Below are 15,435 nucleotides of genomic sequence, written 5' to 3'. Positions count from 1 at the left end.
ATGTGCATCCACTAAAAAATTAGCAATTTTTTTATCGCAGAAAATAATAATTTTCTAAAACCAAACCAAACTACAATCACAATTCTTTAGCTGGATTTGCCTTTTCTTTTACAAACTCTCATTAGTTACTAGGACTTAATGTCGCTGCTTTTAAGTAATCTTTGTACGATGTACAGAGAAGACACTTCATGAAATTATTCTGTCCCTGTCACTATTCTACGCTATAAGAACAAAGCCTTGAAAATGAAAGCACAGAGCCACCTCGTGATACAGCCCGAGAATGTCAAGAGTAAGGGATGAGTGCCATTTTCCACCTAGCTACTTAAAATTCTAGCAACGAACTGCCCAAGTTCTAATAAAGGAAAGAATTTACATGAGAAAATTAAGTTAAAAACGAATCCTGACTTCGGACTGAAGGAATACTCATTTGACCTCAAGTGTGATGTTCAAAGAAATGTGTACTTAATGATTAAAAGTTAATCTCTACAATTTCAAGTAACACCCATAGTTAAGCATAAAAAAAACAATCCTTCAAAAACTGTTTACCGGAATTCTTTTCACACGAGAACACCATTAAAATTGCATTCATCTAAATAACTCATGCTAGCCTTTTAAGTAACTCATCTGGATCTCACTACTTGGGATGATGAAAAGTCCCACTGCAAGTGCTGAAAGTATAAAAATTTCCAGTATCTGCAGAACTCAGTGGAACTTTAGAGACAAGTGGTAACCTGGGACTGACTCACTGTGCCTTTATAGTTTACAGTAAGAACAGAGCTGCTCTCATTCTCACCTGTCTGGATGCTTCTTTTCTGGAAGAGAACGTATTTCCAGTTCACAGGCTCATTCATCATTTCACAGAAACTGACAACGAAGTACAATGACCAGTGATAATCCCATTCTGAAAACAGCATTTGCCCGCTTAGCTAAGTTAGGTGAAAATTTATACCAAAGGACCGATTTGGGCAAAGATTTCCTTTATTTGATTACCAGGCTTTCAGGAGACGAGGCAATCTGACTTTTTTTCATGCATGTAGTTAAGAAACAGACGATGTAATACCCCAAGTTAAATATTTGTTATCAGTGAAGCTGCCAGTTGAAACGAAACACACACAGCTTAGATCAGCATTCCCCAAAATGTGTTTCTACTGAACACTGGCATTCTATGATATTAAAAGGTGATGTGTATGACTGATAAATGCTAGCCATATTTTTCTCTAAAAATGTAATACAGCAGAGAGTACTACATGGGTAAACAGTTTGTTATCATGAGGTAACTTGCCTTTAAGAAACGGTTTAGCACAGCCAAGAACACCAGGAGGTAGCATGAAGCCACACGGCCCACAAGTGTGACGTATAATTTGCATAGGGACGCACAGGGAATGTTTAGCAGCTAACCGTGATACTGTATATTCGACATACAGATCAAGTTGTGCCACTCAGTGCAGTAATGCAAGTTTCTGCTATACCATTTTCAGCAACACATGATTATAAATTCACAAATATTCCATGAACAAATAAATCTGGCAAATCCTAGTGTAGGCAAAACATACCCAGAACCTGAACTATAGACTGGACTAATTGACAGAAAATGTTGACATGATGTCTTTACTAGGGAATTTACTAATCTGGATTACTGACAACAACTCACCAGAGAAGATTACAGGACATTTGCCTTTCATAACAGTGAAACCTCATGAAAAGTATTTGGAAGGAGTATTATTCCTGCATCATCTAATCACCAAAGAAATCTGTGTTATAATATAGTACACAGATCAATTAATCTACATGTATTCGGGACACTATCATCAGGAAACAAAGAGCACGATCAAACTTGAACATGTGATGGCAGTAATTCCAACAATTTTGCAAAGGCATGGGCAGGACTTGGGCCCAACAAGAGACAGCAGAGTGTCCCCGAACTAGCACTACTGGGAAGCTGTAGCCAGCCTGCGCTCTGAAGGGGCAAGAAGGACTGTAGTTACCGAAACCCAGAAGTAACTGTATGGAGATGGCCTCCTGAGAGAAGACCTGGCCTTGGGGAGGGGGTGCCATCAGCCCTCACTGACCCCACAGGGAGGAAGCCAGGGACATCAATACTTCTGACCTGTTCTTCTCCCACCTACAAAATGCCTTCAAGCCTCTCTCACTACCAACCCAACGGAAGCCAAAAAGCAAGGGAGACTGTCAATGTCACTGACAAAAGCCAGGTTTCTGGGCCACAGGCCAAGGCGAGGAAACACGGCAAGTGAGCCTGCAGAGCAGAGCCGCCTGATGACAATTTCAGCCTTTCTTCCTTCTCTTCTTTACGGACAAGCATGCCCAAGATATGAACCTTTTCAAGAGAGGTTTTTAAATGACTGAATTATAAGGTCTCTAAATAACCAAGAGCCTCCTATAATCTGTATACAAGAAGCTTTACTCAAATCTGGGCCAAAGGTTACATCTGCATTTGGCAGAACAAAGTTCTTAAAGTTACTACCACCAATTTGAATCTAACCTCAGATTTGAGACCAGCTAATAAACTATACAACTTTTCTTTGATCTGCACGGTGAAAACACCCTCCCTGTGGTGCGTTTAATTTTTGTGAGCAAGAGAACACTTCAAACAACTTTCGCAGTTTAAATTCTATAGAGGTTTGCAGAAAACCCAAAGATGAAATCCCGGTACTATAAAATAGCCTCCTGAATTGTTTTCAGCCATACTTCCTAACACACATATTTCTCACCAGGATGTCTAAATACAAAAATAATTTTTCCATACATCCAAGATTCCATTACATGATGTCCAAAAACAGGCAAAGTTAACCGATAGTAACACAAGTCCGAAAAATGGTCACTTCTGATGGGAAGAGAATTTGGGCTGGGAAAAGGCATGAACAAACTTTTGGGGTCCCACTAGAAACATTCTGTATCTCCACCTTTTTCTCCTGTCTAGATAAAAAATTACATATATCAGGAATCACTTGACTGTACAATTAAGTTTGGTACACCTCACGCATTTAGGTTTATCATAGCTCAGTTTAAAAAGAAATACTGACCCTATTAAATGACTTCCACAATTACCTACTCAGCAAATACCTTAACATAGAATATGTCTGGGCTAGGTAGTCACCAGAGGTCAGCAAACTACGGTCCACAGGCCACCCGTTTCTTTCCCACTACAGCCTGCAGGGTTCAACAGTTCCAATGGAGACCTAGGAAATGCAAAGCCTAAAATATTTACTATCTTTTAAGATGAAGTTTGTCAACCCCTGACTTTAATATACTTAATGTATCCCTTTTTTAAGGATAGTCCATTAAAAAAACAAAAAAGATATTCTAAATCAACCCCACCTCAACACCAAAGTAACAAGGAGAGAGATTCAAAAGACAGCTTAGCAAACCAGTCAGCTCATCACAATCAAGAATTTCATAAAACTCTGCCACTGGGGGTTGGGGGGGACGGGCAGCATTCTTTGGCCTCGAGCTGTTTAGCACCATAGGTTTATTTTAAGACATCAAAAATCAGCATTTTTGTTTGTCCAAACACAATGCTAACTTTTTAAATTCGGTGCCAATATTTTAAAAAATAGAAGCACACAATATCTTGGAAAAAAAATAAGATCTTTGGCACATATAAAAAATTAATTAAAAAGAGAGGAAGATGGAACACTGACCCATATTCCTACAAGGGAACCGTGAGTTGAAGGGACTCCAGCGGCACCGGGGGCGAGCATCGGCTGACACCTCACACTAGCTTGCACCGTCCCCTGCCATGTCAGAGTCGAGACAAAATGAAACAATGCTTCTATCTGTGTCCGTATGAAAAGTAGGAGAACAAATGTCAGAGGGTCAGGTGTTTAACACTCAGCTCACTTACTACCTGTCATGGGCATGTGGGTTTGCAACCTTAGGTTTAAGCAGTGGCCTCAAGGGAAATGACAGAGAAGAATCAAAGACATCAAAGGGCCAAAAGGGCAAGAGCTGGGGCACCTGGGTGGCTCAGTCGAGTGTCCAACGTCAGCTCAGGTCACAACCTCATGGTCTGTGAATTCAAGCCCTGCATTGGGCTCACTGCTATCAGGGCAGAACCCGCGTCGAATGCTCTATCCCCCTCTCTCTTTGCCCCTCCCCCACTTATTCTCTCTCTCGAAAATAAACATTTGGGGCACCTGGGTGGCTCAGTCCATTAAGCATCTGACTCCTGGTTTCAGCTCAGGTCATGATCTCAGGGTTCATGGTCCCAAGCCCCACACTGGGCTCTGCGCTGACAGTGTGGAGCCTGCTTGGGATTCTCTCTCTCTCTCTCTCTCTCTCTCTCTCTCTCTCTCTCTCTGCTCCTCCCCTGCTTGCTTGCTCTCTCTTAAAGTAAATAAACTTTAAAAAAATGAATAAACATTAGGGAAAAAAGAGCAAAAGTTAACTTGATGCTTGCAAACATCAAGTGGTAGGGATCTCCCTCACATCTTCCCACTGGCTCTACTCCTGTCTCAGGGCAATTGTGCCTGTTAAAAAGCTTCTCTGTACTATTTTTTGCAACTTCTTGTGAGTCTATCTGTAATTATTTCAAAATAAAAGTTCAATAAAAAGAGAACTATTGTTTCCTTACACTCATTAGAAAGGTCCTCCTTCCTTCCTATACCTTACCCGGTCCTAAACTACAGGCCAAGTTTACTCCCCATCCCACCAGAGAGCTCCTCTATTATCCACAGCTCTTGTGCTCAGATCCCCTCCAACGGTCTCCTTCAAGGAGTAAAAAAGGAACATTTTCACATCTCTTGTCCCATATGGTATTCATTCAGGCAGCAGATATTTATTGAGCACCCATGAATGAGGTACTGTTCTAGATCGGGTATATAACAGAGAACTATGTTCTTGACTTCTGGAACCTATGCTACATTATGTCTAATGATGAAATACAAGCTATCATTACACTTTGTAGCAGTCATATTATACTACTCGTTCAATTGCACGTACAGCCTACTAAATTCCCCAATCCTTTCTCGTATACATTGCTCGGATTGTATACTCAAGCAACTAGGTCATTGGATCCAGATTTTTTTATGGTCATCCTTGTTCAATATTATTTTTTTAGAATCTGTTCTTTTCTTCAGTCTTTCAAGAACTTCTGGAATGCCAACATCTTCTCCACCTTAACACACACCCTACTCTTTCTTGTTTCTTGCTGTCCATAAATCCAATAAATAAACCTCTCAGTATAGTCAACCAAACCAGTCATTAAAATGTTTAACAGGACAGTCTGAGGTGACTAAGACCCCATGACATCTCACCAGCATCCACCCGACAGACATGGATCTATTCAGCACTCCACGGCTTCCCACACTCAACCAGCTAGGTAGGAATGCACCTGACTGTATTACCATATTTACATCTGTCCACAACAATATTATCGGGTTTAAGTCAGACACCTTCCTGAAGTTCTCAGTATGTTTACCAATTTTCTCTAATCATCTTGGGGGAAAAAAGAAGGATTTTTTAAATGGGAAGGGAACAATTAAAAACGAAGACCAAAGGAAGGGGAAAAGGTTATTATATAGCTTCCAAAAATAAATCAGAAATCTTAAAAACTACTAGATGGATTTTAGGGAGAAAATCAGTTTGTGGGGAAGTAGAAATGACACCACTGCTGAAAAACAAAATACTGCCTTTGAGACAATTTATGTAGTTATACACACTATGGCTCTGGCTATGGTACAGTTGAACACAATTAACACATTTAACAACTGGAAATTTTTTTATTGTTAAAGCCAAATGACTTTTTCTCCCCCAAATAAAAGCTTTTTGCCTTCAATACAGTCACTGGTTATTATTAAAAAATGGAAAGGTCTTTGAATTTCAACAAGTATTTTTGGACTCTATAAATTCTACAATTCATATTAGGGAGTCAGGTTGAACTCCTATCTGAAAATGCTAATATATATGAATAAGGCATAAAGCATGACACACAAGTTAATCTTTAGCACTTGGAACTGAAATCACATAGCAAGATAATTCATGAATATGGTAATAATTGTTCCCTGGCACAAAATCTGAAAGCACGTTATGTATTTTAAGTGGATTTTACATTTTAAGTGAACTTCCCCAGTATCATCTTCAAGCTTCAGAAGTAACATCCGGCATAAGTCATTATACAGACACAATCTGGGACTTTTGACAATTTGGCAAAAGCTGCGTAACAGTTGACTTTTTTCCCCACTAAGAAAAAAAGTTTTGCCCAACAATAATGCAAACAAGTTTATATGAGGCATATAGGACTTTACGAAAATAAACTATCAACATTTGAGACCTGTTTCTGTCTAAATGTTACTGAAAAATAATTACATTCATTAGGCCCAAATTTTTACTATTCATTCCTTCTTTTTAACCCTGTAGATGTTAAATCTAGCTGGGAAGTGACAAAATGAGATTTACTGCTAAACAGTCTAAATTTGTCCTTCTTCACTAAACTCCCAAAACCAAATGAAGCAGCATTATTTCAGTGCTATGGTAATTAAAGTACAACCCCTCACCCTGTCTTGCGTTATGTATGAAACTTACAAGGGCTCCATTTTATGCAGTGAAGAGGTCTTAAATACAAGTACTTAGGAAAAGCGGCCTTGTGTCCTATTGTGCTATGTCCAATTTGCTACAATTCTTCTCCTGCTCTCAAAATTTACGATTTGGGAATCGGAGCATGTTAACCTCCAGAGCAATTTCATTCCCTCCCAACTGCTCACCTGAATATATTTCCGCTGTGTTTCATCGTTTAAAACATGTGCAACGTGCTTAGAAAAGATCTTTTCTCTACCAGTTCTGGCATGGATACCAACCATAGTGACCCCTATGGGCCAAGGGGCATTTCCAATGGCCATCTGAAGATAAGCATCATTAGCCTAAAAAGAAAGAGATCAGAAAAGCAAAAATACTGGGTTGGTCCATATTTTTAAAGTATTTCACAGCCCTTTATGACATAATCTTCATCCATCTCCTGAGCATGTTGAAAGTATTACCATTCCCATTATTCAAACAAAAGAAATTCAAATATGAGGTGACCGATTGCCCTTCCCAGGACCACAAATGTCCTGGAAAAACAGAAACCAAAGCTAATCCTGTGAGTAAAAAGACAAACATGCCTTTGCAACCTTTGTGCACTGGAAATTAATACATTTCAGATCTGGAACTACCAGGTAGGTTTTTTGATGCACTGACACCAACTCCAGTTTGAGTCACCTTTAGACCCAGTCTTCTCCACAGGTGGTCACAAAGAAGACAGAGGTTAAGTGGTTTTTCATAATCGAACCCGCAACTGTATCCACTCCCTGCACAGCAGCACAGACCTCTGAAAGCAGCGGGGGCTCCGTGAGCTGGGACTATCACAAAGGGTCCACAGCAGATGGATAAACAGAGATTAAATACTAACCCTCGAGTCGAATAGTTTAAGGATGAGATCGTTTCACTTTGGCCCCTCAGAACCTCCCACCTGCCAAGAACCTTAAAATAAAAGCTACAAAACGTAAAGACAGAAACCAATGAAGACAAATGGCTCTTTTTCTAAACCAAGCCCAGCTACCTGTGAGGGGAAAAAAAGGAGAAAACCAAAAGAGAAATCAAGTAAATTCTACAAGACCCCGAGGGTTTCAGAGACGCTTACCGTCAGGTCTCAAAGATATTCTAATTTTATAAATCCAATACCTATGTGTATGATATGTAGAGCTGATTAAAAAAAAAAAAAATTAGCCTACCAACAGACTAACTAGAAGTTCATTTTCTACCCTAAATTTGAATTTGCTCTACTCAGTAGTTTTAGAAAGCTTAATTTTTAAAAGCCCATTACATACTTACATCACTGATTCTGAATTGTACAAATTTTAACACTGGGTATTAACTGATAGAATTTCCAATATTTGATTACCCCAAATTTCTAAAGAAAATTGTCCAAATAGGTTATTCAAGTTTCTTGGTTCTTCTGCGCTCTACGCAAAATGAACTTTCACCTGATTCGCAAATATGCAAATGCAAAAAGTAACAAGAGGGAAGGCACGCTCACTAGTAGACAAGTGATTTCTTCCCGAAGGGATGGTGACCTCATCTACCCACTCCAAGGCAACTGTCCTTAGTAAGCACCATGCAACTAACAGAAACTATCCAAGAATAAAATTGATAGACATAAAACACAAAAACATTTCCTTCGATGAAACTAGCCGGCTCTCCAACAGAAGGAGTAAAATCACTGCTGGAGCCTCATCAGCATGAGGCTGCAGCACCCACAGGTGCCAGCCGGCCCTGTGTTTGGGAAGAGATGGTCAGAGCACAGGGGTAAGCCCGGTCGTTGCCACTTGTCTGGCAGAGCCCCACCTACTGCTCTGGAACAGCCGCTGGAACCGTCACGCTGAAATTCCCTACTCCCACACTCAGGAGGCACCGCCATGAGAAGCTTCCGCTTCAGACTCTGCTTATGGCCCAGATGCAGGGGCACTTATCCAATCCCCACTACCGGTACAGCAGGCCGCTCTCTTTGTGCTCCCCTCCGCCAGCTGACAGCCTTCCACTTGCCTTTCTGAAGTCGGCTCCAGGAACTCCGGGCCACAAGAGCGCTTTCTCCCTGTCGCCACCTCCTAGAGCCCATTCAGGAGGAAAGACACCGGGACAAGGGGTAAAGTCGTCCCTAACAAGGGGTCTGCTATTGTTGCTGTTCTGAAATGGGAGAGATGAATTCTGGCGGCCTTACTTGGAACATTTTCTCATAGAAGTATAAAGGGTGGTTAAATTCCATTGTATCATTAGTACAATACTTTAGCTATATTACGGATTAAGTAGGCTTTTATAGCTGGCCTGGGAAACTAATCTACATAACATTGTTTCTATGGGAAAATTTGTTCCAAGCCATAATCTTGAACAATCTTTGAAATCCAATCCCATTCATGAAATGAACACTGCCTATATCCAGTTCATGCTCCGAAGAATCTTTACACCTACCTTAAAAATGACTAAAAAACCAGTGTAGTCAGAAAGTTTATTATCAATGTCTAAAAATAAAGCTGACAATACATTAGAGAATAAAAGATTTTGTCACTATTAATTCATTTCACGTTTACTCACATTTACTCTTAAAGCTCCTATGTAAAATACTCCCACGCTAAATAAACATAATCCACACACACAACCTAGACAGGCTCATACCGTGATTTTGATGCACAGCATGGTAACGTACCTTTACATATTCTCTCTGCAACATGAACTTAATAATATCTGTTATGGATTCTTTAATATCAGCAGGAAGATTCTGGAAAAGAAAAAACATCATCACTATTTTTGGAAGCTACTGTGTATAGTTCAAGATTGCATTTACTCTTTACGGATTGTTTTTTTAAAAATCAGTTAATAGAAGCATTTTCCAAGGAACCTTACCCTTTTCCGAAGCTTTCTGAAAAGGGGTCTGAGATAGGACTCAGTCTGTTTTTGAGTGGCACTGTTCAGTTTACCCTGCACACTGCGCTTCACGTAATCTTCTCTGGCATTCAGTTCTTTAGCCCAGACACCAAGGAGAAACTGTAGAAAGAATGGGCAAATTTAGACTACAATGCCACCCAGTGGTTCAAAAAGTTTAAATGTTCTCTAAAATACGGAACATTTTACCATCTTTAGAGTATATTTCTTGACTAATTAAAATATCCTCAATTACCGTTTAATTAATGAATTATTTCTGTGTATTGTGTCAGGTATGTTTTGCAGTGCCTCTGGCAAGTCACAAACTTCCCTGTTCTCTGTGTGTGTGTGTGTGTGTGTGTGTGTGTATTATATATATTCCTAATTCAACGATAATTTCTCTCAAAAAAAAAAAAAACAACTATCATCTCACAGAAATATCTCGACAGAAATAAACTTTTACTCGTATTTCTATTATATAAAATTGAACCCACCGAGACTTATTTGCCATAATGGCATATGTGCTATGATACTTAATCAATCTTCCAAATATGTTGGCGCAGCACAGGCACATCCCAGAGATACCGCGGGTTTGGTTGCAGACCATCGCATTAATAAAGCAAATATCGCAAGAGCCCAATGAATTTTTTTAGTTTTCTAGTGCATATAGAAGTTCTGTTTACACTATAATGTAGTCTCTTAAGCGTACAACAGCATTATGTCTAAAAAACAATGTATGTGGCTTCATTTAAACATACTTTATTGCTAAAACATGCTAACCATCATCTGTGCTTTCACATCCTAATCACTGATCATGATTCACCATCACAAATGTAATAATGATGAAAAGGTTTGAAATATTGCAAGCATCACCAAAATGTGACACAGTGACACAAAGTAAACAAACGCTCCTGGGAAAAAACGATGCCAGTACACTGGCTCGAAGCACAGCTGTCACAGACCCATCAATTTGTAAAATAAACCAACAAGCCAAAACGCATTATCTGCAAAGCACAATAAAGCCAAGCACTATAACATGGGGTATGCCTCTGTTTGGACTTTCTACTTTTGCAGGAAAGAGGAGATTCAATTAAATATTCCCACTAAACCACCTGACTGAAGGAGAAGGAAGGAAAAAGAAAATAAATCAACTATGACTCATCCCCCCTCCCCTCTCCCAGCCCTGGAAAGCAGGCCTAGTGCCCCTTGGGTTTAAATGCAAAGAGCACCCTTTCTAGAGGTAGATAACCAGGGAAGGTGGAGGAAGACGTACCACCCCAGGGGCATCACCTATGCTCAACCTCTGTCCGGAGAGGAGAGGTGGTCACTCCAGAGGAAATTCCAGCTCACGCCAGCTCCCAAGCCCTATCTAATTCCATGCCATCTCAACAGACTGAGAATCCCGATGACTAATACACTGTATTTAAACAGTAAACACAAGTAAAAGCACTTCTCGTGTTTAAATCTCTTGGCACGAACATGGTTTGTGAATAAGTGCTAAAATGAATCTGACATTTGCACACACTCTACCTACCCCAGGAAAGCAAGAAATCCCACGGCCAGAGACGGATGGAGCTAACCATAGCGGGAATACGCAGCTATCTGCAGAACTGAGAAAACCAGCAGTCTCTGAAAGGTTGCTGATGTGTTTGCTTTTTTGTCCACTGCCAAGGTCTTCCCACCTCCTTCCTCTCCTTACTGCCATCACCACTCGTAAGAGCTTCTGGAACAAGCCCCTCACTGCACTCCCTCCTGGAGTATTTTAAAAAATTTTAAACTCCCCGAACTTCTCGTTCGTTCCACCGCTGTGACTCTTTTCTGTGTGTTTATGCTAAGTCAGTTTTAAAGTGCCACAGTGAAAGTACACGTACATCCCCTCAGACTAACCTCTCTACCCAAGTGCACGGCAGTGTTGGAAACCAGGTACCTACAAAACACGTTTAACGAGGGATTCCCTCTCCAGTCCTTGACCCTTGAATACGGTCCAAAAATTAAAGAACAGTTCGTAACCAACCCACACGTCCTTCTTTCGTAGCCCAAAAACACGTACCTTAAGGAATTTGGTAATGATGTCCATGTCTTTATGATCATCCCCTTTTCCTAAAGACTCTCCCAATGCCTGCAGAAAACAGAATGCTTCCGGTCATTCGTAAAGAGCAACGACGGAATACGTGTTATCAACGTGAGTTGAACACGGATCTTTATTACAGAAACTAACTGCTGTTTAAAAAAAAAAAACAACTAAGGAATTTCTAGATAAAAAACAAAACTTGCTTTCGGCTCAGATCATGATCTCATGGTTCGTGAGATCGAGCCCTGTGTCAGGCTCTGTGCCGCTTGGGATTCTCTCTCTCCACCCCTCTCGTGCACACACACACTCTCTCAAAATAAACTTAAAAAAACGAAAAAGAAAATACACCTTGCCATTTAAATTTAGAGAGTAGGCCATCTTTTATGAACCGAAAGACAAAAGATGGGGCTTTGAGGACTGACTACTAATGGAACGGAGATTTCTTTTTAGGAAAACAATGTTCTAGAATTAGATCGTGATGATGGTTCCATCAACCTGCAAATATACTAAAAATCAGTGAACTGAATATTTTAGATGGGTAAGCTGTATAATAAGTGATTATCATAATAAAGCTATTTCAGAAAAAAAAACAAGCTCAGAACTGGTTCCTCACACTAATTTTTTCTGTCAGATTTAGGGTGCATAGATAAGTGAGGGGGAGAAAGATAGGACACAATTACCAGAACTATGATCTTACTCATGCAGAGTGCAGCCAAGAATGAAAGGAAACAGAAAAATAACAGAAAAAAACAGTTCGTGTTTTATTAAGCAGTTAAAGCTTTAAACTAAGCCATAATTTTAGCTTGAGCTAGATATTTAGATAGTACGACACTGCTTTTTAATTAAGATTACACGTACCACACCATATTCATCACAGTGGCAAAAATGAGAAAGCAAGATACTGCCAAGTGCTGGCAGGGATGTGGAAACAAAGGGCACGCACACACTGCTGATGCGGGTGTAGACCGGTATGGGCGTTCTAGGGAGCAGCCTGACAGTACTAGACAAGTGAAACATTTCTAACCCAGCAACCCTGCCTCTGAGTTCACAGGGGTATGTGCAAGACTGCTCCTCACAAAGCTGTCTGTGGTACTAGGGAGCCGGAGCAAGCCAGCTCTCAGGAGGAAGCAAAAAGTACAAGGCAGTGAATGCCACCGAGTACGAAATGCTACGCAGCAGTTAATTCAAAGGTTTAGAAATACGTGCAACATCAAGGATGGATCTTAAAAACACTTCTAAGTGGGAAAAGAAGAGTAAAAAAAAAATTAGTTTCACAGTATAGTATCATTTATAAGTATTCAAAACACAGGCATACACAACACTACTGGCTTTACAAGACCATCAACAGATACAAGGATGCGTGTCAAACATAGCCAAATGATTACTTTTGGAGGCAGGAAGTAGGATAATGTGAGTGGACATTGAGGAAAAAGGGAGTGATAAGTAAAAGCATGAAATTTCAAATGGGCCTTTGTGCCCCGAAGTGAGCAACGCGATGACCTCAGGAATCTTCTCCAGGGAATGGAAGGTATGCCAGGGAATGAAGACAGGTGGGCGTAGAGATTACCTCTAACTCCTCGATTGTGGTGTTTTCTTCATGAACTTTCAAGTCATTCTGTGTGTCTTCCTCTCCAGGTTCCTGGCCACCAACAAGCTCATTGAGGTATTGCTGGTCGATCTTATCCAAAGCTGCTTTCAGATCATTTCTCAATCCCTGAGAAGGGTGAAAAATTACACCTCCTATGAAATCTCACTGGTATTTCACTTTTGATTCTTCACTAAGTCCAAGTCATTTTCTTCCTCCACAAGTAGTTAAGAGCTTAGTAAAATTAGGGACTCAAGTAAGATTTCAATTTATTACACAGCTATCATCGGTGTCCACAGTTAATGATCATGAACATATTTAAATGTGAAAGAATGTACGCACAACAGCTCCTCTGGTCAGAAAAATAAAGTGTATGTGTGACAAATGCAAATGAGAATACTCACAAATGCTTTAATTTTCTAGTGAGGTCTAGTGAAAGTGAGCCCTCAACCCATTTTTCCAGTTGACTTAAAATGTCTAGCCTTACCAAAACTATTCTGAATTCCTGTAACATTCAGCAATGTCAACTAGTATCTCATCTATATCCTGGGCTTTTACTAGGTTTCTAATAAATCAGCAAATTCCACATTCTATTCACATCCAGTTTGTGACCACTTGATAAAAACAGAAGCCTTAAAGCTGGACCCAATACCTTACACCACACATAAAAATTCAAAACAGGAGTGCCCGGGGTGGCTCAGTAAGTTAAGCGTCTCACTTCAGCTCAGGTCACAATCCCATGGTTCGTGAGTTCGAGCCCTGTGTTGGGCTCTGTGCTGACAGCGCAGAGCCTGGAGCCTGCTTCAGATTCTGTGTCTCCTTTTCTCTCTGTCTTCCCCCATTCACACTCTGTCTCTCTCAAAAGTAAACATTAAAAAAAAAATTAACTCGAAACGGATCAAAGATGGGAATGCAAGCTGGTGCAGCCACTCTGGAAAACAGCACGGAGGTTCCTCAGAAAACTAAAAATAGCACTACCCTACGACCCAGCAATTGCACTACTAGGCATTTATCCAAGGGATACAGGTGTGCTGTTTCAAAGGGACACATGCACCCCAATTTTATAGTAGCACTATCGACAACAGCCAAAGTATGGAAAGAGGCAAATGTCCATCGATGGATGAATGGATAAAGATGTGGGGTGTGTGTGTGTGTGTGTGTGTGTGTGTGTGTGTGTGTATTTATATATATGTACAATGGAGTATTACTCGGCAACCAAAAAGAATGAAATCTTGCCATTTACAACTACATGGACGGAACTGGAGGGTATTATACTAAGTGATATTAGTCAAAGAAAGACAAAAATCATGACTTCACTCCTATGAGGACTTTAAGAGACAAAACAGAGGAACATAAGGGAAGGGAAACAAAAATAATATAAAAACAGGGAGGGGGACAAAACAGAAGAGACTCATAAATATGGAGAACAAACTAAGGGTTATGGGAGGGGTTTGGGGGGGGGGGTTGCTAAACGGGTAAGGGGCACTAAGGAATCTACTCCTGAAATCATTGTTGCAGTATATGCTAACTAATTTGGATGCAAATTTAAAAAAATAAAACAAGTTAAAATTTAAAAAAAAAATGATAAAACTCTTAAAACACACACACAAATGGATCCAAGACATAAATGTAATAGTTAAAACTGTAAAACTCTTATAAGACAACACATGGGAAAAGCTTCATGATACTGGATTTGGCAATCATCCCTTGGATACAACACCAAAAGCACAGGCCAAAAAAAAAAAAAAATAGGTACACTGGACTTCATCAAACATGAAAACTTTTCTGCAAAGATACTATCACCAGAGTGAAAAGATAACCCATGGAATGGGAGAAGTACTTGTAAATTACTAATATGATAATGACTAATATCCAAAATATATCAAGAACTCCTACAAATTAACAACAACAAACCCTACCTCATTAAAAATGGGCAAAGGTCTTAAATAGAAGACTACATCCAAAAAAATAAAAATAAATTAAAAAAGAAGACCACACACAAAAGGCCAATAAGCAAACAAGAAGATGTTTAACATTACTACTCATTAGGGAAATGCGAATCAAAACCACAGTAAAATAACACTTCAACCCGACAGAATGGCTATCATCAAAAATAACAGTAAGCATTAAGTACTGGCCAGGATGTGGAACGATGGAACCCTTCGTTGCTGGAAATGTGAAATGGTGCAGCTGCTGTGGAAAATGGTATGGCGAGAACCTCAGAAAGTGACACATACCCACGCCAAGACACATTCTAATTAAAATGTCTAAAGGTAAAGAAAGGCAAGGAGAGAATGTTAAAAGCAGCAAAAGAAAAACCACTTGCTGTGTATAAAGGAACCCCCATAAGACTATTGGCAGACTTTTTAGC

The 15,435-nt window shown here is 40.0% G+C and overlaps 1 protein-coding gene across 4 annotated transcripts in view; it reads right to left on the bottom strand.

The window, feature by feature from the left end:
• Positions 1–15,435, bottom strand: part of PRPF18 (pre-mRNA processing factor 18) — a 49,003-nt gene that overhangs the window by 7,201 nt on the left and 26,367 nt on the right. For all 4 annotated transcript variants that reach the window (XM_042944937.1, XM_042944935.1, XM_042944934.1 and 1 more), the window contains 5 exons: positions 13,047–13,193; positions 11,459–11,527; positions 9,391–9,531; positions 9,194–9,265; positions 6,720–6,875 (listed from right to left, as the gene is read on the bottom strand). In XM_042944937.1, the coding sequence (XP_042800871.1) occupies positions 6,720–6,875; positions 9,194–9,265; positions 9,391–9,531; positions 11,459–11,527; positions 13,047–13,193 (585 nt within the window). The remainder of the gene's footprint in view (positions 1–6,719; positions 6,876–9,193; positions 9,266–9,390; positions 9,532–11,458; positions 11,528–13,046; positions 13,194–15,435) is intronic.

Source organism: Panthera leo, chromosome B4, assembly GCF_018350215.1.
Source record: "Panthera leo isolate Ple1 chromosome B4, P.leo_Ple1_pat1.1, whole genome shotgun sequence".
In the NCBI taxonomy this organism is placed as follows: Eukaryota; Metazoa; Chordata; class Mammalia; order Carnivora; family Felidae; genus Panthera; species Panthera leo.
This window is presented reverse-complemented; position numbering and strand designations above follow the sequence as displayed.